The sequence below is a fragment of the Trachemys scripta genome, chromosome 20, assembly GCF_013100865.1.
Source record: "Trachemys scripta elegans isolate TJP31775 chromosome 20, CAS_Tse_1.0, whole genome shotgun sequence".
Lineage (NCBI taxonomy): Eukaryota > Metazoa > Chordata > Testudines > Emydidae > Trachemys > Trachemys scripta.
Genome location: NC_048317.1, coordinates 5,126,006 through 5,149,046, shown reverse-complemented (window position 1 = coordinate 5,149,046; position 23,041 = coordinate 5,126,006). Strand labels below are relative to the sequence as shown.

At 47.2% G+C, this 23,041-nt stretch overlaps 1 protein-coding gene across 1 annotated transcript in view; it reads right to left on the bottom strand.

Annotated features, from left to right (window-relative positions):
* Positions 1 to 23,041, bottom strand: part of CSMD2 (CUB and Sushi multiple domains 2) — a 560,683-nt gene that overhangs the window by 177,411 nt on the left and 360,231 nt on the right. The window contains exons 17-21 of the mRNA XM_034754071.1: positions 22,373 to 22,560; positions 20,693 to 20,881; positions 19,506 to 19,622; positions 9,590 to 9,805; positions 6,137 to 6,325 (exon numbers count right to left, since the gene is read on the bottom strand). Of these exons, the coding sequence (XP_034609962.1) occupies positions 6,137 to 6,325; positions 9,590 to 9,805; positions 19,506 to 19,622; positions 20,693 to 20,881; positions 22,373 to 22,560 (899 nt within the window). The remainder of the gene's footprint in view (positions 1 to 6,136; positions 6,326 to 9,589; positions 9,806 to 19,505; positions 19,623 to 20,692; positions 20,882 to 22,372; positions 22,561 to 23,041) is intronic.

The window sequence follows — 23,041 nt, the reverse complement described above, 5'->3', positions numbered from 1 at the left end:
ATTCTGTGAATATTCAGATTAAAAAATTAATCCTAATACAACCGTGTCTGGTCTATGAACATTCAAAGAGCTGAGCTTTACTAGCGCAGCTATTTGCAAAAAGAAAAAAAATAACAGTTTAAGCTTGGATGTACCATTAGTCCCTGAGGCCCTGATTCAGGAAAGCACCTATGCACCTGCCTAACTGTGAAATCGACAGGACTTGAGCACATGCTTAAATGCTTTCCTGAATCAGGGCCCGAAAGAACATTTTGAAGTGCATGTTACATTGTGCTATTCAACCATTTGCCTGTCTGCTTATACAAGTCACCCGAGACACAAAAAACAAAACCAGACCCCTTCTATTTAACTAACCGACACAGACAATATTTCATAAGTCAGCCGTTGAATACTGGTAACAAACTCTTAACAACGGTAAAGGCTAGTTGTGCAGGAAAGTATGCAGAGTTGAAATTCACAAATAATTTTAAATAATAACCAAATCTGTGAATTTCACAATCTTCCCAAAAATAAAGTTGAAGACAGAAAACAGGCAAAATCCGAGACACTGTTAATTGGTAATTATGCCCTTAGCTCTAGTGATACAGTAGCAGATCGGGGATTCACTATCTGACATTATTTCAAAGCCTCCTAATCCTTTAGTGACCCAGCACTTCTCTCCCCAACCTTGCAGCTGCCAGCTCTAGTAATTTCAGCAAGGAATGGGAGAAGCTTGTGGAGATATGAAGGTTTTCCCACTCCCTCATATTCATTTTTTGGTTCCCAAACTAGTCCAAGTTCACTCCTTTGTTTCCTCCCAAAATTTAAGCCCAGAGATATTTCAAAGGCGAGTCACTTGAACCCCAGCCCATTTTCTGTAGGTGAACAAAAGCCAGCCCCCTATTAGGGAGAGAATTGCAGAAATGCTCAGCTGACCCTGACAGGCAGANAACCCACACAGACAATATTTCATAAGTCAGCCGTTGAATATTGGTAACAAACTCTTACAACGGTAAAGGCTAGTTGTGCAGGAAAATATGCGGAGTTGAAATTCACAAATAATTTTAAATAATAACCAAATCTGTGAACTTCACAATCTTCCCGAAAATAAAGTTGAAGACAGAAAACAGGCAAAATCCGAGACACTGTTCATTGGTAATTATGCCCTTAGCTCTAGTGATACAATAGCAGATCGGGGATTCACTATCTGACATTATTTCAAAGCTTCCTAATCCTTTACTGACCCAGCACTTCTCTCCCCAACCTTGCAGCTGCCAGCTCTAGTAATTTCAGCAAGGAATGGGAGAAGCTTGTGGAGATATGAAGGTTTTCCCACTGCCTCATATTCATTTTTTGGTTCCCAAACTAGTCCAAGTTCACTCACCTTTGTTTCCTCCCAAAATTTAAGCCCGGAGATTTTTCAAAGGCGAGTCACTTGAACCCCACCCCATTTTCTGTAGGTGAACAAAAGCCAGCCCCCTATTAGGGAGAGAATTGCAGAAATGCTCAGCTGACCCTGACAGGCAGACCAATAGACAGGATATAGACTATATTTATTTTGTCATTAGAATTTCTCTTTACTCCTTTTGTCACACTCCACGTTTCCACTGGGTTTTCTCCCCTGCTCCACCTACTTGGGTCCTTTGTCTACACTGTCTCCTAAGACAAACATGAACCCTGTAGCATTTCAGTTCAAGCCAAAGTTTGGATTCCACAGTGTCTGAATGGCTCACATTTTCAAAGCAAGCTACTTTCCAGAGGAAGGATGGCCTCGGGGTGACAGCATTGGATTGGGACTCAGAAGAAGTGGGTTTAACTCCCAGTGTGACCCTGGGCAAATCTCTTAATTTCTCTGCGTCTCAGCTCCCTATCTATAAAGTGGGGATAATAATACTTCTTTTGTCTGTCTTGTCTATTTAGATTGGAAGCCTTTCTAGGCAAGGTTTGTCTCGTATTATGGGTCTATACAGCACACGGCACAACAAGGCCTGGATATTGGTTGGGGGTCCTGGGTGTTACTGGAAAATAACACAACAACAACAGCACTTGAGAAAATGAGGCACAGAGGAATTAATAAGCCTGATTTTCTGGGGTCCTGAGCAATCACTGCTTCTACGGACTCCCAAAGGAAGCTGTGAGCACTCAGCGCTTCTGAAAATCAAGCTGTAAGTGGCTTATCTAACAGTGAGCCCATGGAGGAGGTAGATATAGAACCTGGGAGTCCTAACTCCTAGTCCTGTGCAGAGCAAGTCTGGAATCTTCCTTGCAAAATGCTGATTTATGAAAACTGAATCAGTTTGTGGGAAAGGGTCAGCTCTGATGAGCCTCCCAATTCGAAAATTTGAACAAAGTTTTGAAATTGTCAAAACATCCCGTTGACTTTTTCTAAACAAAAAAAAAAAATCATTTTGGGGCTTGAAATGACTTTTTGTTTAAATTGTTTTGTTAACTTTTACTAGGAGAAAAGTAAAAAATAATTTTTAAAAGGTGAAAAGCAAAAGCAAACATTTTGAAACTGCTGAAATGACACATTTTGACTGACCCAAATTACAAAAAAGGAATATCAGTCTGTCGGTGGGTGAAAATCTTTGAGATTTTGACTTTTCAGTCCAATTCAGGACAGGAAAAAAAATTTAAATCTCAAACCTTCTCACAATCTGAGGAAACCATTCCCCACTCAGATGTAGTCCTGCACTCTCACCATAAACCACAGCCCTTTTCTTAGAGATCCTATCACTACATAATACCCAGAACATTATTATTAGTTCCTTGATTCCTACCTACTCTTTGCCACACCAGTAGCTGTTTCAGCATTGCATCAAGTAGGCTGCTGTGAAGACTAATCAGGGCAAAGAATTGGCCTTAGCAGGCTGCAGTGAAATCACATTGGCTTTTGTTATAATCTAATGCACATGGCTTTCAAAGTTACTTTTCTCCCCCCAGAATTAAAAAGAACCTTTCATTGACACATGCAATCTATTGTACAAAGCAATTTAAGGGCCTGGAGATGTGATGGTTTCAAGATTCTGTGCATCAGATACCATTAAGCAGCTATGTTCCCTCCCTGCTTGCACCTTTGAATACATTTCAAAGCATTAACAATCATCCAGGCTGGCGTTCACCCTAGAACAAAGCACCTCCCCCTGCCATCGTATCTTTCAGGTATGTCACAAGGAATTCACCCGAGACTCTCAGACGGAATTGATCAGGCAAATATTGATTCAGATGCCTGCACACCTGCTAGGTAGCTTCACCCTGCGTGTTAAGTCTGTACCTTCGCAAGGGAACCGGCTTCTGTGCTCCCCACCTCTTCAGACCACTGAAGCTACTCTGTTACTTGGCTGGCCTTATGGTTAGTGAGGTCCCAAGATCCCAGTGAGGGCGGTAAGTCAAGCAAGGCACTGCCTTTCTTCTTTGACCCGGCTACTGGAGGGCAGGGGGATGAAATTCTGGCAAGGGCTTGATTTTTCCTCCTCTCCAAACCTACTACCAGAGAGCGAGATAGGGCAGAGCCTCCATGGGAAATGGGGCCTACAAAAGAGTGTTGCTCTAAGTAGCCACTCGCTTTGCTTTACTTGTGTCTAAGAACCGCCAGGCCTCTTTTGCATCACTCATGGTGATCCATTTGCAGCTTGTCTCTCCAAAGTAAGGCACAGGCAGGTTCCTAAGGGAGCCATCAGCATAAGAGCAGGTAGATAACACTGAGACTAGCTTGACGTAAAGCTGGTGTCCGTGCAGAAGAGAGGACCAAATACAGGCTGAATAAGGAAGCATTTGTTCAACGCAATGTGAAAGCTGGTACCAAACCCTTCCCCTGTAAAGGGAAAAGGCTCTCATGATCTTCCCTGAGCAGTGAAGGCCCCAAGGGCATCCTGAGACATTTACAGAAACCACAGAGCCCGCTGAGTAACTCAGGATGAAGTCTACATGGACACGTGACTAGAGCAGTGTCCTATTACTTCCCTCACCTCCTATTAAATTAGAGGGTGCTATTAACACTAACTAGGGACAAGAAGACTGAGAGGGGACATGATAACAATTTTCATGTACATACAAGGTTGTTACAAGGGGGAGGGAGAAATTCTTCTTCTTAACCTCTGAGGACAAGAAGCAATGGGCTTAAATTGCAGCCCGGGCAGTTTAGGTTGGACATTAGGGAAAACTTCTCAACTGTCGGAGTGGTTAAGCGCTGGAATAAATTGCCAAGGGAGGTGGTGGAATCTCCATCATTGGAGATTTTCAAGAGTAGGTTGGACAAACACCTGTCAGGAATGGTCTAGATAATACTTAGTCTTGCCATGAGTGCAGGGGACTGGACTAGATGACCTCTCGAGGTCCCTTCCAGTCCCGTGATTCTGTAAGAGCTCAGAGAGCCAAAGAACTACTAGGTCTTACGCATTTGCCATAGGACCGTGACTCCTCTTGGGCAGCCCCAGTTTTCAGCGAGAGGGTTGGTCAGTTCCGCTGGGCTCCTATCTGTCCATCCTATTTCCCTTAACCGTAGCCTGGGGAGCACTTGATCACAGGGCAGAGGGCTGGTTCTCCATGGCACTTACTCCTCTTTTAAAGAGGTGGTGCTAGCATAGCCAAAGGAACCGTGTTATATCATTCAAGCAAATATCCACGGGGAATGTCTGCGGATATTTGCTCAGTTGTAACTGCTGACCCTAGTCTCCCTCACAAAAAGTATTTCAGCACTGATTTCTTTACAGGAAAAGGCCGTTGCATGCCCTCTGCAAACACGTAAAGTAGTAGCAGGTGATGGAAAAATCAGGCATAAAATTCCTGACTGTATTCTTTTACACAAGGCTAACACACACACAGTTGAGAATCTGATTACCAGCATCCTGGAACTAGTCACCCAAACACCAGAGTTCCCTGCAAACCATCAGACAGTACATTTGATCCATTATTATAAAACCAACATGTTAATTTAAAACCAGGAGTAAACCGGATAAGTAGAAGCCATTATGTTCGCATAGCGCGGATGTCTGTGGATCGAATTTAAAGCGGTGTTATGACTCCTTTTGATTTCTATTTTCCTGATTAGCTTTCCCTGCAACCTGATTACTATGCGTGCCCCGGAACGGGTGCTTGTCATGGCAGGATGATGTGACTTTGTGACCGGGACATTAAGCAGTGCTAGGAAGTGGATTCAGCATGACAGGACTCACAGGCAACGCGCTGCAGACTGCAGAGACAGCCTTGCTCTCTGTGGGATGCCGTCTCTGCCTCGGCCGCAACAGGTTCCTCCCATTTATAGACAGATTCGAAATGGCAGGATTTGCCAGACTGGAAGCGGCGGGATAAATGGATCAGGGATTATCCCTAAAGCAGAGGGCTCTCAAACTGCATGCTCTAGCCCACTGGCCGTCGGTGGAGGACTTGCTCATGGTCTGCAGGGAGATGGCTGATAACCCGGTGTTGTCTGTTTATTTCTAACTGTCAGATTGCGTTACAAGAAACTAAAAAATGTACATGAAATACTGCCCTAGGATCACTCCTCTATGTAAAAAATTGCTGTCGGTGCCCCAGAGATGATATGCAATGGCCAGTGGGAAGGGAGGGCAGGGACCAATGGGAGGAGGAGGAGGTGGAGGCTGGTCACTGGGTGGTGAAGAGGGGCCAATGGAAAGAAGAGGTGGGGGGGGCTGGGCAAAGGGAGGGGAGGGCAGGGGCCAATGGGAGGATGAGGTGGGGACTGGGCCATGGGAGGAGGTTGGGGGCGGGGCAATGGGGGGGCGGGGCGGGGGCATAGGAAGGGCACTGTTTTCCAGGAGACAATCTCTGTATGAACTCCTGGTCCGCTCGCTTGTGGGCGTCTCCTCCTAAGTCCCCTGTGCCCCACGTTTCCGTGTTCTCTGGGACTCGGTGGAAAGGGTATTGTTTTCTAGCCATCTTCACGAGACTTTTCATCAGGGATGCAGCCCCCCCCCCCCAACCCTCCCCCGATACCCTATGATTTACTTGCTGCTCCGTGGACTGTCTCCAGAGCTGCTGCTCATTCCCTCTCCCTCCCTGCCCACCCGGTGAGCACAAAGATGTGGCCCTGGGGGGGAGGGCAGGGATGCCGCACGCCACCGGCGCACGCCCCTGCCCGTTTCATATTACGATAGAATACGTCGACCAAGCAAAATGAAAGCACATGACCACCTACCAACACACCTTGGCAGAGGCGAACTCCACACACGCCGTCTACCCCCCAGGCAGGTGATGCGTGACACGCCCTCCAGCCGGTACCCGGGGAAGCAGGAGAAGGTCAGCACGTCCCCCACGCCGAACTGCAGGCCCTTCCGAATGCTGTAGGCCGGGACTTCGGGCTCGTCGCAGGGCTCCAGGTCGTACTCTAAGGAGGGGTACGAGGACGTTGCGTTAGGGGGTGACTCATCGGGCTCCCCTCCCCCGCCCACAAGGAGCTACAGAAATGATGCACTGGTGACAACAGTGCTCGGTGTTATGATTGCAGCCTGGGTGTAATTCATGCCAAGGCAAAGGGGCCGGCACCAGGCCAGCGCAAGACGCAAGTTCCACTTAAACCCTCAAAACAGGGGTGAGTTTCATCCTAGGGGAGCAGTCAACAGCGCTCTAGATTTAACCCGACACTGGGCCTCATTCTCCATCATTGACCCCAGATTCATGTGAGTGCACAACACCACCAATGGTACCAAGTCAGAATGGAAACATTTTCTTCTCCCATTGGACGGGTGTCAATGACATGGGAAGTCAAATCCAATAGTTCTTTCCCATCTTCTCTTCTTCCCAAGAGCCCCCCTTGGCACCCTTGTTGTATTCAAGTCTGCATTGCTCTCTCTCACACCTGCTCTATTCAGTCAGCCTGGAGACAGCACCTACCCTACATTACTGTCACACCTTTCATCCTGAAATGATGGCGTAAAGTGCCCGACAGACTGCAGAAACCACTGAAATGCACCCACCTCTGGGGTGGAATCCAGAAGCCAACTGACATGCTGCACATTGCAAAACAGGATGTGAGGAACTTGAGCCAAGGAAACCAGGGGCAAAAATGCCACTTCTGTAAAATGCCATAGAGATTTTTGACTTCCTGTCTGCTCCATTTAGAGCTAGCTTTTAAAAGTGTCATCCAGAAAGACACACATACAGTAAGTTGCTTGATATTCACTTTATTTGCTTTAGTGGAATGAGGCTGGATTCATGCAACTGGGACTTCTGCTGCTTCTGAATTGCTAATCCACAGAGTGAATGAGACAAAACATCCTGCTAAGGGACCATGGAAGAATGGCTAAGCTGCAAACCGGAAGGGCCTTTGCTGTTAAAGCAGGTTGGAAAATATATTTCGTTTGCCACAAAACATTCTGAAGACAAACATTTTTCAACGAATTGTTCAGGTTTTCGTTAAAAAAGAAAACCCCCAAAACAAAAGTTATTTAGTTTAGGACAACCAAAAATTAAAAAAAATATATATAGCGGATTCCCATTTTTAGCTGACAAACAGAAAAAAAAACAATTTTGACAAAACTCCTGAAAAATATTGATAGAGAGGGACACATTCTTGTGCAAATTTCTGTTTGGTCAAAAGCCATGTTTCATCAAAATGTGAATGAAAACTTTTTTGACTAGCTCTGTTTGCTGCGGGGGTTTAGGCGGAACAGACTTGAACTCCTGGTTTCAGAAGCCCTAATACAAGTATTTAAAATCAATGCTTTGTTTTCTACCCCATCCATAGCAGCGCATGAAGGTACACTAGCTACCTATGCCTAGAGAAATAACTGCAAGCACAGCATCAGGCATTATCCCCACAATTTTTGTCACTTTTCGCCCCGTCAGGCGGTATTTTGCAGCTGTTGCCCTCAAAGCCGAGGAGGTACAGATAAGATATAGAACAGTGATTTTGTTCTGTACAGAGTCTACCCTAATGCATGAGGCTTCTGAGGAGCCAGACAGCAGCAACTGTATTTTCAAAATGCAGTGCCATCAAAATGTGCACCTGGGCAAACACACCAGAAATCACGGCCACGTGTTCAGATGGGCAAGTGCAAAACACCCACCTCCACACTGTAAAGGGAGCTTACACAAGTCAAGTGACCATTTGCATGTGCAATCACCTGTTCTGCATATGCAAATATGCATCTGCTAAGGTCTTTATCTAGCGGCACCAGGTATATTTTGCGGGCAGAGCAGATGTTTGTATATGTGAAATTTGGTCTTAGGGAAACCAGTCTACTGTACAATTACATGGGACCTGACCCTGCGAGGAAGGTGGCATGGTCTGATGGGTAGGGGACTGAACTTGGTATCATGAGAGCTTGGTTCTGTTCTTGGCTCTATCACTGATCTACTGGGTGACCTAACGCAAGACACTTCGCCCCTCTGTGCCTCAGTTTCACTTTCTGTCTTTTGTCCCTCTTGTATGGATTGTAAGCTCTTTGGGGTAGGGGCTGTCTCTTACTGGTTTATACACAGCCTAGCACAATGAGACCCCAGACTCGGTTGGAGCCCATAGATGCTACTGTGATACAAATAATGAATAAAGCAAAGCGCTTAGCGCCCGCCAGCTCCACTGAGATGAATAGAAGTTGAGGTGGCCAGCATCAGGCCCAAGCCATTTCAGAGCTCTACATCCCTTAATGCCCTCCTAGGCTCCAGGGTGCCTGCTTCTATCAGCGACTCTTTTATTACAACGTCTTGAGCAAAGAAATGTACCGTTCCAGCTTCCCAGCAATGCCATCAGGCTAATCTAAAGGCTGAGGCTTTGCAAGACATGTATTCTCTCTAAGATCAACCAGAACCAGCTGCAGCTGGCTTGATGAAGTGCCCTTGGCATATGAGCAGGGCACAGGACCAATGTACAAGGAGACCAGCCAGGCGACAGGAGTGACCAGCTAGGCTCCTTTCTCCAAAGAGTCCAGATTGCTTAGAGTCTCTTTCTAAGGCATCCCATCTGCCACAGCTTCCTGGGCTGAGAATGGAACTGCTGTGCCCTAGCAGTGATTCTGATTTAGTATTCCGGGAATGGGGGTATTTGGAGCAAGGAAGGCTGGCAAACATAGAAGAAACTGGGTTCCCAGGAACAGAGGAGAAAACAAAAAGCCAGCTGGGAGGGGATGATAAATACCTGTGCAGAGGGATTTAATTTCAGCAGATTTAGTCCACTGGCTGATGCCATGCAAGAATGAAGAAATATAATTACACAGGTACATTTTTATTAATATTGTTCTTGCATGGATCAGAAGACACGGAATAAAATAAAAAAAAGGGGAAATATCCCTTAAAATTTCTGATTTAAAATGAAGAATGGATGGATGGATACTGGTCCCTGTCTAGGGATCCTAGGAGCTATGGTAATACAAATAAAATTAATAATCATCATCATCATCAGATGGCTCAGGGGAATGGGTCTTTTATATTTGGTCATCAGTTCGATCTTGGCTCAGGTCACCCTGATTGCAAATTGTACAGCAGCCAGGACTGAACGATCATGCGGAGAGGGACCCTGTAGAAGTCCTCGAAGCACTTCAGTTCAGGGCTCAGGTGCATCAGTGGCGTGAATGTGGCTAGGCAGAGGATTGATCTCCAAGGCACTTCCCGCCAGCAAACTCAATTTGTGACAAGAATCAGTCTTTGCTCTTACCCAAGAAGGTGATGTTGAATCCCTCATAGGACATGGAGAAGTCCGAGACGAAGCGGATCTGAGCGGAGAAGTTCCCAAAGAGCCCGGCGCTGATGGGGGAAGGCAGGCGGGACCCGGTAAGCTGTTTCAGCGGCTGGGTGAAGCTGCCATTTTCGGTGATGAGCAGGTAGTCATGGCCGCTCTCCAGATGAAAGGTGTGAAAGGTGAAGAACACACCTGCGGGGAAGAGAAGGGAGGAGCCCAGCTCAACAGGCATTTCTACAGTGCCCAAATGCCCAGTGCAGCCTGTTAACCTTCCTGCTCCTCAAAATAGCAGTTCAACACCCGCCTCCCCAAAAAAAGAAAAAGGAGACTGAAAAGATTGGGAGCGTTTACTTTAGAGAGGAGAGAAACAGGCAAAGAACAGGAGAGACTCAGGTGCCACCAATGCCTAAGGCTCCGGCAACAGCAGTGAACTGATGCGGTGAGATATACCGAGATGATCACAGCAGGTGATCCCAGGCGCCATGCTGCAGAGCAAGACGGAAAAACTAATGGGGGTCAGGAAGATGCTTTCCCTGGAGGCAGGTTATGCCAAATCTGCAGGGTTTCCTGCACCTTCCTCTGAAGTAGCTGGTATTAGTGCCTGTGAGTGACAGGATACTGAATTAGATAGACCCTGGCTTTATCTGGTATGGCAAGTCCTATGAGCAAGAAAGATTCTGCACTCTCCTCCTGACAGCGTACGGCCAGAAGAGAAATTAAAACTGAATCAACAACAACGACTAAAGCCAGCTGAAGAAAGAAAAGCTCTCCCCTCCTCCCTCCCCAAACCTAGGTTTCCATACTTTGAACAATGAAGCTGGCCACATTTGTTAAGTATTTAGAGGCAACAATGGATTTTTTAACATCTCCCTCACACCTACACACTCGCAAAACCAGCTACTATTTCTAATTTCCACAGAGGCCTCCAGCTGGGTGATTTCCACGCTGGAAATCAAATACAATTAGAAACCCTTCGTTTACGAAAAAACCCTGCTGCAAAAATGGCAGCAGCAGCAGCTTTTGTGGAGACAGGAAAGGTGGGCTCCTATCTCCTACGTCACATAAACCATCCAATGAAGTTAACATGTTAAAGCAGGGGTTGGCGACCTTTCAGAAGTGGTGTGCCGAGTCTTCATTTATTTATTTTATAAATTTAAGGTTCCGCGGGCCAGTCAGACATTTTAACGTTTTTAGAAGGTCTCTTTCTATAAGCCTATAATACATAACTAAACTATTGTTGTATGTAAAGTAAATAAGGTTTTAAAAAAGTTTAAGAAGCTTCATTTAAAATTAAATTAAAATGCAGAGTTCCCCAGACCGGTGGCCAGGACTCGGGCAGTGTGAGTTCCACTGAAAATCAGCTCCCGTGCTGCCTTTGACATGGGTGCCATTGGTTGCCTACCCCAGGGCTAAAGAAACATCAAGCAACAAATAAACCCCTTTTGCGTTGATACAGCTTCTTTCATCCAAAGACCTCAATGCACTTTCCAAACATTAAGGACCAGACTGATATCCAATCTCATGTTGACTTTTACTTTACACTACGCATACACTGAAATCAGTGGGGCTCCCGGTGGATTAAATCACTACTCAGAACAAGAGTATCCCAACCTGAATTCTAATCAGTTACAGTTGAACTGTAATCCCCTTTAGTGACACAAGTAGCGCCATGTGGCACAACAAAGGTATTTCATTAAAAAACCCTAATTGACAATGGATGACTTGCCAGACTGGAGCAGGTCTGATGTCCATCTAGTTCTGTCTCTGACAGTGGCCAGCACCAGATGGGTCAAAGGAAGGTGCAAGAACTCCACACAGTACAGGGCCGGCTCTACTGTTTTTGCCGCCCCAAGCAGCGTGCCGAATTGCCGCCGTGGACGGCAGGGGCAGTCCGTGTGCCGTTAGGGCGGCACGCGCGTTTCCGCAGCAGCGGCAATTCGGCGGCAGCTTGTGTCTTCAGCCGGAAGACAGAAGCCACCGAATTGCCGCCGCGGGCAGCTGAACATAGAAGCTGCCGCTGAATTGCCACCGCCACGGAAACGCGCGTGCCGCCCTAAGGGCACACGGACTGCCCCTGCCGTCCACAGCGGCAATTCAGCGCGCTGCTTGGGGCGGCAAAAACACACGGAGTGCCGCCCCTTGCAGACTGCCGCCCCGAGCACCTGCTTGGAATGCTGGTGCCTGGAGCCAGCCCTGACACAGTAGCAGATTCAGGATAATCTGGTTCCCGCGTGAAGTCTTGTCCGAATTTCTAACAATTCAAGATTGGGTAAAGTCCTAAAGCGTGAGATTTAACATCCCTTCCAAATTTTCTGTTGGCATTCAGTACTATTGCTCTGGATATTAAGAACATAAGAGCAGCCACACTGGGTCAGACCCAAGGTCCATCTAGAGCACACGAGGGGAGTAGCTACCAGCGCTGGTGCACTGTAAACTCTGCCACTTTACAGCGTTGCAACTTGCAGTGCTCAGGGGGGTGTTTTTTCACCCCCCTGAGCGAGAAAGCTGAAGCGCTGTAAAGTGCCAGTGTAGACAAGGCCATAGCCTCGAATAGTGGAGCCTGTTAACAGCTCTATAACTAAAGCCATAGGGCTGACTACAGACTCATTTAAAAGAAATTTGCAATTCTGACGACACCTTTGCTCTGGTCTGAAATTGACTGCAGCACAAAATGTGTCAGCCTGAAAGCAAATTTCTTTTTACCAAATCAGGGGGAAAAGAAATCATTTTGGTCACTCAGAAGTTATCAGATTAAAACCAAAAAAATCTTTTTTCAGACTTAAGTATCTTAAAAATTAAACTCTTTTTAAACTGAAATTTTACAGCCCATTAGGCCGTAATGTAAATTAGTGCCTTTGGGCATGTAAAAAAAGCCATTACAACAACACAGCTGCTTCCTTTAGAAAACGAGTGTATTGCTCACATGCAATAAGCAGAGCAAAAATTCAGAAAGATCTGGGAGCAGATGACTCATGAAATTGGTATTTGTGCTGCAGAGTATTTCACTGCTAGTTTAGTGGTCTAGCTGACTGGGAATCTGAAGATTTCAGTTCCCTTTCCAGCTCTGTCACTGAGTTGCAATACCCTCCACTGCTCTGTGACTCGGTTTTCCCTTCTGTAAAATGGGGATAATGATCCTGCGCTCCTTTGTAAAGTGCTTGGGATCCACAGATGAAAAGGTGCTTTATGAGAGCTAAGTGTTATTTTCAACCCAGAACACGGCAGGAAGAAGGACCAAAAGTTACCACACAACAGCTTCTGTGGCCTATCAGAAGAATTGGTGTTCCTCAGGCCAGCTCCGCCAGGAAATCATTAATGCAGTTGGCCTCAACTGGCATAACGTTTGGCAGTCTCAACACAGCAGCTCAGAAATAAATAAATGGGCATCAGGGTCAGACTAGGAGGTGGGAGGGAGGGGCGGGGCTCTTCCAGACTCCACCCACAAAATGAGCCCTGCCCCCGCATCAGAGTTACCAAATGAGACAGTACATTGTGAAGATGTTTACAATATGATTGTGTTTGCTGTGCCTGGCACTGCTGAGGGGTGTGTGTGTGTGTGTGTGTGTGTGTGTGTGTGTGTGTGTGTGTGTGTAAATTATCATTGGGCATCTGAGTTAACTCCTCCCTGAGGTGTATGGGGCAGCTCACTCTTCTCTGAGCTATTCTTCCAGTCTCTTTGAAGACTCATCTGCCTCAGTCACACTCGAGTCACGTTTTAAAAGTTTTCTTTGCAACCATCACAGCTAGAGACCAACTTTTTTTTTTTTTAAAGTTGCAAACTGAGATTCTGGAGAATAAGGCTGCATCTTCAGGGAAGGGCTGGTACGGCATAAGGGTGCGTTCCTGCTGGTTTTAAGCCCTGATGGACTTAGGAAGTCAACCTGTCCTCGTATAGAGACTGTCCCTCCCAATCTTGGACAGCCTTGGCTTTCAGAAATCAGGGCAGCATGTTGAATGTCCTTGGAGAAGCAAGGGCGAGCCTTTTAGAAGGAAGAATAATGATGAAGACAATAAAAACAAGAGGAGTCCTTGTGGCACCTTAGAGACTAACAAATTTATTTGGGCATAAGCGTTCGTGGGCTAGAACCCAATTCATCCGATGCATGAAGTGAAAAATACAGGAGCAGGTATAAATACATGAAAGGATGGGGGTTGCCTTACCAAGTGGGAGGTCAGTCTAACGAAATAAATCAATTAACAGCAGGATACCAAAGGAGGAAAAATAACTTTTGAAGTGGTAAGAGAGTGGCCCATTACAGACAGTTGACAATGGGAATTGTGCCTGTTTGACGCTAAGACTCGGTTACTTTTCACTGATGCTCACACGTATGGTTGGTGAAACAGAGCAAAAAAGACGCTCCACGTGGCCCAGGTTATAGTTTAAATTAATGAAAGGGGAGGGTGAGGGACCAATCAGCTCTCTTCCTCCCCCAGCTGACCAATGAGTGGCTACAGCTGCTGGAGGGAGCGGCGCCACGCCTGCATGCATGCAAGTGCTCTCCTTCCCAATTCACCTGGGGCCATCGCCAATCTCCGCTGGCCCCACCAAGCCCCACGGAGGTGGAGGGTGGCATTAGCGCCAATGTAAAATAATGGTATGACCTGGATTATGAAAGAGACTCTGATAGGGCAATTTGTTTGAAGATGCATTATAAAACAAGGGTTATAGGATTCCACGGCACGACAGAAGGGCTGAGTTTGGACTTAGCCTGAGGCGAGGGACAGTGTTTCATTTCAAAGGGGATGTAGTGTGTGGGAGGAAAACAGTGATCAGAGATGGTGAGATCCTTGATGTTCAGACTAGACAGTATCACCCCTATGAGAGATCGGCAGATCAAGGCTAGGGCAGCAGATGTGAGCAGGAAGACGGAGCGTCTAGGTAAGCCCCAGGCAATGCCTGACTGAAAGTGAGCCCGCCCCACAGGAGCAGAGGTGGGATTGATAGGTCACTGAAAAATCATCCATATTAAATATTTCACTGGGGTCAGTGCGAAGCAAAGAGCCAGTCTCAGGGAATGCAGAGGGAGAAAGGGAAGGGTTGTGCCCTCGGGGGCACCATGCAGAGTGGAGAGCTGAGAGGGGAACAGGCAAATGTGTTCGCAAAGCAGGAGAGAGGCCAGAGCCACTACTCTGGCAATGAAATGAAGAGTTTATTGCTGGTGAGAGGCCAGACTGACAGGTCCTGAAGAGGACACTTGTGGGAGTTTGGCACAAACCAGGGCAAGGCAAACTGCCTTGGTGCTGTGCCACTGCCCTGAGCTAGGAGTGGCAGCTGAGAGGGAGTAGATGGCAGTTCTGTCTCTCTGGACCATGAAATCCTTTTCTCTCCACTGAGACAGTCCACACGGGGGCTCAGCTGGCCAGTTGCAATAAGAGCTGGGGAGATGCCCCACAAAAAAGCATGGGACTTTTGCTATTGACTTCCACCGGAGCAGGAGCTGGCTTGAGATTTTTACAACAGATCTCAACAACCCCTTCCGCATCCCAGAACAAGGGATTTCGCCTTAAAAAGGAGGAAAGAGAGAGAATGAAAAAGAAAAAAAAAAAAGAAACGAAAGAGGAATAAAAGCAGGAGAGAACAAAAGACAAAAAGCAAGTGAGCGAGAGAGAAAAGTGAGAATGAGCTCTCCGGGTCAGCTCTTAAGGAAGGAGACCGAAAGCAAGTCAATAACCTTGCTAGAATCTTGAGATGAAAGATCTGCCACTGCAAATGGTAAGTCAGCAGGAAGAGGTGTGGGAAAGAAGACCTCATGAATGAAAGGGTGGAAGGTGGTTAAGGAATCAATCCATCAGTCAAACAAGGAGTCCTGAAGACAATAAAAAAAGGAGTAGTAAATGTCTAAAGCAGTGGTTTTCAACCTCTGCTCTGCAGACCCCTGGTAGTCCGCAGACTACGTCTAAGATTTCCAAAGGGGGTCCCATCTCCATTTGAAAATGTTTAGGGGTCCGCATGTGAAAAAAAGGTTGAAAACCAGTGATCTAAAGGATGGGGCTTAGCAGGGAGGGTGCATTTAGGAACATTCAGAATAATATGCAGACCGGGGCACATTTTATAATCTCGGGGTGCTGTGAGAATGGCGGGACAAATTCCTCTCGCACTGTTAGAAATGGCAAGTTGTGCTAGAGGATCTGCCACTGGAAAGGTCACTTTCCACGGAGTTGCTATACAGTCTCAGTTTTGACTTGTGACCTGTGGGGATCAGGCTGATCTCATGGATAAGACCTGGCCATTCTGTAGCTATCAGTGCACACGGCCTTAAACTCCTCCTAGCCTACATCAGAATTCAGAAAACATCTCTCCCACTCAAGCTGCTTTTTGAAAGACAACATGGAAATAACAACAAAATGTCAGTCACGCATTAGGAAGCCCAATTGCAAAGAGATGGCAAACACGCTATGGAACCCAGGAAAAGATCCCTCACTTCAGCATCTCATCAGAAGCTGAAGCACCCCCTGAAGGACCCAGTAAATATCCAAGCAGAAGCCACTGCAAAGCTCCAGCAAGTACAGTCTGTTGTGTCTCCAATGTGAGCAATCCCCATGCAAAATGGCACAACAATCTCCAACAGATTCAGAACCCGGCAGCTGGAAACTCCATCTGTTCCCAGGCACGAGTGCTGCCAGTCCAACAATGGGACAATGAAAGCTGTGTCAGGTCCCCAATATTGGTACAGAAGAGGCTGCTGGACTGAAATGCCCTGGCAGAGCTGAGTATGAGGGGGGTCAAAGCCTGGAACAGCAAGACGATACTGCAGGTCTGGGCTGGGTTGCATTGGCAGAGCTGCGAGGAAGCTCAGTACTGGAGTGAGGTATGGACTGAGATATGCTTTAAGAGCCGTGTGTGTAGGCCCAGGACTGGAGCAGTAAGGCGCGGTGCAATTCTGAATGGAGGTGCTTCAGTGGAGCTCAGTGTGAGTGGCCCGAATCTGGAAGAGCATGGGGTGCTGCAAGTCCAAATTGAGCTGGCATTGGTCAAGAAGTGAGTGTTGCAAAGGGGAACTCATCCCATGCCTGTGGTCAATGCTGCTCACACCAGAGCGGTCAATGTTCTGACTTTAATGAGCACCAAATTCAACTGCAATGTTAGAGAACAGAGAATTCAGAGATGAGGATGCAACAATAGACAACATTGTGCAATAAGGGGGTAGTGGTACTGAAGTCAGTGAGGCTACATGGGAATAACTAGGAACAGAATTTGCCCCAATTTCCGCAAGCCTCTTCACTTCCCACCAACCCAAATTCATCCCATCTCAATCTGACCCCAGGTGAAAGTAACAATCAGCTCCATTGACTCTTTCTGTAGGTAGGAGAGAGGCTGCTGAACGGGGCTGGGAGATCTCCATGTAACGCGTTATTCTGCAATTTAATGCAGTAAAGCCTAGCAAAAACAGATCATTAAGAAATCGTGCACAGCTTCAATGGAAACAGAATGTATATACAGCACATCATAGTCCGGCCTCTGGCTACATTCTGTCGCCTTTCACAAAATCATTAGATAAAAGGAAAACTTCAGGCACGCTCCCCTTTTCTTGTGCTGGTAAATAAACGCGACTTGTCTGAACTCCTGGAGCAATGAGGGAGTGGACTGTCTGACGTAAAAGGCGGCTTGGTGCCAACTTCCTATAATTGGGTTATGTCCTCTGTTGTATCTTCTCCTTTCCCACCCAACTCTAATTCGGTTCCATGTTCTCCTGATTTCCCCCCCAACACAGCAGCATGGCCCCTGCATGCCTAACCCAGGCTGTTGCAGAAATACAGGAAAGGTGACTCAGCGAGGCACAGGGGCAGAGTCCCAAACTGCTGAGTCATAGCCCTGACCAGCCAAGTGCCTTTGAATGCAGACAGTGGGCTGGGGCAAGGAGAGAGATTCCACCGCTCGCTGGTATTTATTTCCAGCAGGCTGCTGGTAATTAGCATTGGTGGAAGGATCCTAGCAAGGGAAAAAGGGGAACAAAAAAACCCCAACACATCCATAGTAACACAGAGTCTCTCTTCCCTCTGGCCCATAGGCCGTTTTTACACTTTATATTTTCCCATCAGTGCTCGGATACTATTGTGGATACGGTGCGGGGGATGGGGGTGGGGGAGGGACGCGAATTTTAACTGTGAGACAGATTTTCCAAAGAGCTCAGGCTCCCGCGTGCATTGCTAGACACTTTAGGAGAATTAAAAAAAGAAAGATTAGTACAGACACAGCGCCACTGTTTGAAAATGCAGCTTGTCTTGGGCAAGAGATATTCTTTTGTTCGGGGTTGGGGAGCACATCCACCGTCTGCATTACCTCTTACGAGAGGGTGTCAGGTCTCTGTATTGTGCATTAGCTTAGCAACAGGATAATGCAATGTCTCTCCTCAGAAGAGCTGATTCCAGGGCAGAGTGGATTAATGAAGAGTGGATTGGCACTGCTCAACAGGATACTTTTCACAGCACGTGAAGGCTCCCATCATGCCCTGTGCTTTTCACTGACACGTTTATATGCTTTAAGAAAAATGGGTCTTGCAAAATTGGCTGATCCTAGCTCTCATGTGCCGCTACCTGGTATAAACAGAGCGACATGGTTATATAAGGGATATAACTCCCCACACACACCTTTAATCCAGGTTGTTTTAGGAACAGCGGCGGCTCCAGGCACTGGTGCAGCAAGCGCGTGCCTGGGGCGGCAAACTGCGGGGGGCACCCTGCCGGTCCCTGCGAGGGCGGCAGGCAGGCTGCCTTCGGCAGCGTGCCTGCGGGAGGTCCACCAGTCCCACGGATTTGGCGGCAATTTGGCGGTGGGTACGCCGAAGCCGCAGGACCGGGGACCTCCCGCAGGCACGCCGCCGAAGGCAGCCTGCCTGCCGTGCTTGGGGCGGCAAAAAAGCTAGACCCGCCCCTGTTTAGGAAGAAACTTCCCCGTGAGCCAGAGCAGCATGGGTATCAAATCTAACCTCATTTCCCGTAAGATGCTGTCACAAAGTCAACCTAAGCTTGGAGGTAGCTCCTTGCACACTGGAGCCAGGCATGTGCGGGAGCGGGGGGGGTCTAACTCCTGGCCTCCATGTCAATAAGAGGCAGAAGAGTGAACATACATGATGGAATAACCAAGTATTAAGCAGCCAGACCACGATAATACTTTGTCTGCATGCAGTGGTTTTCATCCGAGGATCCCAACACGCTTTCAAAAGGTGACTTTGGTTTTTTGCTCTAGAGTGACGGGTTGGGAAGCGGAAGCATTGGACTAATTTGCCCAAGGTCATGCAATGATTCAGTGGCAGAGCTAGCAGCAGAACCCAGGAGTCCTGACTACCAGTCCCTTTTTGTAACCACCAGACGCCATTGCTGTCTCTTCTGGAATGGCGACATCACTTCTGAGCAGACATGGGTCTGCTAGGATGTGCTGCAAGATTTCACTTCCTTACACAGCTGGACCTGAGCAGTACAGCTCAGCAAAAAGGAGCGGGACCCAGGCCCCTCTATAAGGAGGATCTGTTCAGATATGGCATTCTGCTTCAGGCCCTATGGAAGACCAGTGCCAGAGTAAGGTTTAGTTATGGATTGGGACTTCACCAAAGCTTGCAGAGATTGGATGTGAGGGTTTGGGTCCATCTACCTATGTTATTACGCCACCTCTCCCCATTCCGGAGGAAAGACGAGATGCTTCTGAGAAAGCCTTGGTTGCATTACCCAACCCTCAGTGTCATTCCCATATCACTTTTGCGAGGACTGATGGGAAACAAAAGAGAGAGATTCCAACACAACCTGGCTATTTTTGGGTTGCCCTTGTCTCTTCTGCAAGCCAACCATCATGTTTACATGGGACGCTGTGTCCCTCCCCCCCCGACTCACCCACACGCACACACTATCCCACAGCACGGCCTTTTTTCAAAACCACCCTAATCTAAAGGTGTCTCACCTTTGCCGTGAGAAGTTTTTATCACCCAGGTGCAGTTCAAGTTATTGGGGTAGAAATCAGGAAAGCCTGGGGATAAGACGGTGCCGCTGGAGCCGCGGATGTAACCTCCACAAAGAGCTGCAAAAATCAAACGTGCTAAAATCAGACAAGCCAACGGAGTGACTATGAAAAAGGAGACGATCTAGAGAGAACTGGACAGGGATATTTAGGGCAGAAAAGGCTCTTCTTCCCTTCCCCTTGGGGACAATGTGATGAAATCCACACTAAGTACATTTAGAACGTACAAAGGAAATACTTTGCTATGTGGCATGCCACAGTCAGCCTATGGCACCCACTGAAGAAGGGGACCCATGCTGGTTACAGTGGATGACTAATTTTATGATCAGTGATACTACCCATGGTTACAGCTAATCAAAACTCTTGCATCAGGGCATACACTTGATTATTGCACAAGTCCGGGAAAATAACCCTCCCCCTTCCCTATGTATAGCTTTGCACTGTGGCCAATTGCATTTTACATGCCTTCATTTTCTTGCCTCACCTGCACTCTGGGCATTGCCAGAGAGAGAATGCCAGAGGCAATGGACCAATGGCCAGGGATTGAATGGGCCACGGAGATTAAACTACCTGTTTGCTCGCCAAGAAACTGGCCCAGATCAGAACGGGTGCACACTCAGGGGGCAGTATGGGGGAAAAGCGGTCTGCTGTTGTAATTTTTTTGTGTATCAACAGAGACTTTTGTTGTCCAGATCTGTAAATTGGGCCCCTCTAATGCAAACTAAATTCACCACCAGCCCCTCCAATAAACCACAGACATTCAGAAGGATAGTTATTCTTGGTGAACACCAACATGCCTCCCTCCCAGAGGAAACACTGCTTGTGAAATCACAAATAAGATTCACAGAGTAGGTGCTGTTAGAAATTCAACAATCCCTGCCTCGGGCCCCTCCAGTAAAGTGGTAGCTACAGTGAAAACTGGAGACACCACAGCATCACAATCATTGCCCTGGATACCCGAGGTACTGTAGTATTCCAGTCACTGCTGAATTTTAATGGTACTGATTGTACATAAAGACCAGCTTCACATGTGTTTCAGCCATGTGATTCACATCAGCCCTACACAGGATGCTGAGAATTCACCACTCTTGGGTTCCCCTCCTCCAGATGTTCTTTTCCAAAACCCTTACCCTCACAGCTGGGCAGAGGCCTGCTCCACTGGAAGTTGGGCTCACACTCAAGGGCCTCTCCGTCGCTCAGGGTGTAGCCCGAATCACAGCTGAACGTCACTAGAGCTCCTACGTAGAAATCGTTCCCATGGCGCTGTCCATTTACGGGGATCCCGGGGTCCAAACAATGATCTGACTGGAGCTTCACAGCTGCAGCAAAGAAACCATCAGAGATTTAAGGGGAGCAACTAGATCCCTCTGCATCCCCTAACCGGAAGGTGGCTGCATGGGGAGGAGGAATTTTATCATGAACTTTTAAATCATTCTTGTGCTATCTGAGAAACATGCACAAGACCTGGGCTGGCCCCAGTTCTGCTCCCCAGACCTGGATCATCCCTGGGCTGGGAAGCATTCAGACAGCATGGTGTTCACTGCCTGGAATGGGTAGGTTTGGTGTCCCTCAGCTGTTCAGGAGTGGCAGTGAAAGCGTGAAGCGGGATATCCAGGACTGGTGGGGAACAGAGCTATCTCCACCAGAGTTCTGACAGTGACCACAGCAGGGCTGAAGATTGCCCTTGAACATCCCATGGCAACGACTGGTGCTGCACCTAGTGGAGGGGCTTCAGCTGGATCCCTCTCAGTTTAAACAGGAAGCAGCAGGTGGCTGGGTTTCTCTCTTCAGGTCCTTGGACTACGGATTTTGCTCCCACTTTGGAGGGCCAGAGCCTGAGTCCTTACTCTTCTAGGCATGCAGCGAAGCTCCTCAACTGAGCAAAGGGCGGGGGTGGGAGGAGAAAGAGGCTTTGTTGAAGGAGATGATGGTTGACAAGTGTTGTCATTATCAACATCATTGTGGGGTGATTATTCTGGACCATATGGTCGCAGATGAATAGCAAACACAGTCCTTGCTTTTGTTGAGTTCGTTCGTAGTTTGTTGCTGGATATAATTTATGTGAGACGTATTTATTTATATATGCAAACACCCACATATTTTATATCTATGTATATAGACAGATAGACAGACTGATAGACAGACACACAAACACCATACAGCATAGCACTTAGAGCAACTGACAGGTGTTTTTTGGAGAGAGAAAACAAGAAAAAAAAGACTGCTGCTGAAGTCAACAGAAGACGCATGAGTTGCGCAGACAGTATCGGAGAACACAGCTTGCCCATAAACATGTGTTTCACTCAATCAATGCACACCCAGATGCCACTGCAATGGGCACGTTAATCAATGCAGGTAATGATAACCACCGAATAATAATCCACAATGCTTAACAAACACAAGTTCCTCTCTCTAGCCAACCACCCTCCTCTGACTCCCATAAAATCACTCGAACGTCTGCAAGGATTGCACTGTAATGGGTCATTGACAAGCTGGGATCCTCACAGGTGTTCCTCTGAGGTGCCACTGATTAGTCTCAAGGTGAGGGGATAACACAGAAAGAGGAAGTCGAATCTGCTTCCTTACAAAAAAAAAAAAATCTATTCTGAAGATGTTGTTTCAAGTTGTTGCACATAACATGAAATAAATAGCAATAAAGATAATCATAATGAGAGGCTGTTATCAGATTGCAATAGCTTGAGGTCCTCAAAACACTTAAGAGTAACAGCGCTAACTGCATAGCAGAATGGAGAAGTAGCTCCAATGGGCCTTTGATTGAGTCCTTTTGTGCTGCTGGGTACTACACTTACTCTCATATCGGATCTGAAAGCCGATGTCGGAGTGGCTTTTGTCGGTAGAGAAGAGGAGGTAGAGGTAGTTGCTGGTGCTAATGAGGAACTGGGGCACTTGAGTTCCATCGTAGACCCCTATCAGTGGGGAGGAATAGGACCTGCCGTCTCGCACTTCCAGGGTGTCGTAATTCACCTCGGTCTTAAACCTGCCAGGGACATAAAGAAATTGGCATTTTCCATGTTATAATTCTGGAAAGACTAATAACAGAGAGGCAACGCGGTCCAGTGCATAGGAGACTGGACTAGGAGTCCTCAGCTCAATTCATGGTTCTACTGCTGGCCTGCTGCGCGACCTAGAGCAAGAATTAGGTTTGTTTAGTTTGGAAAAGAGAAGACAGAGGGGACATGATAGCAGTTTTCAGGTATCTAAAAGGGTGTCATAAGGAGGAGGGAGAAAACTTGTTCACCTTAGCCTCTAAGGATAGAACAAGAAGCAATGGGCTTAAACTGCAGCAAGGGAGGTCTAGGTTGGACATTAGGAAAAAGTTCCTAACTGTCAGGGTGGTTAAACACTGGAATAAATTTCCTAGGGAGGTTGTGGAATCTCCATCTCTGGAGATATTTAAGAGTAGGTTAGATAAATGTCTATCAGGGATGGTCTAGACAGTATTTGGTCCTGCCACGAGG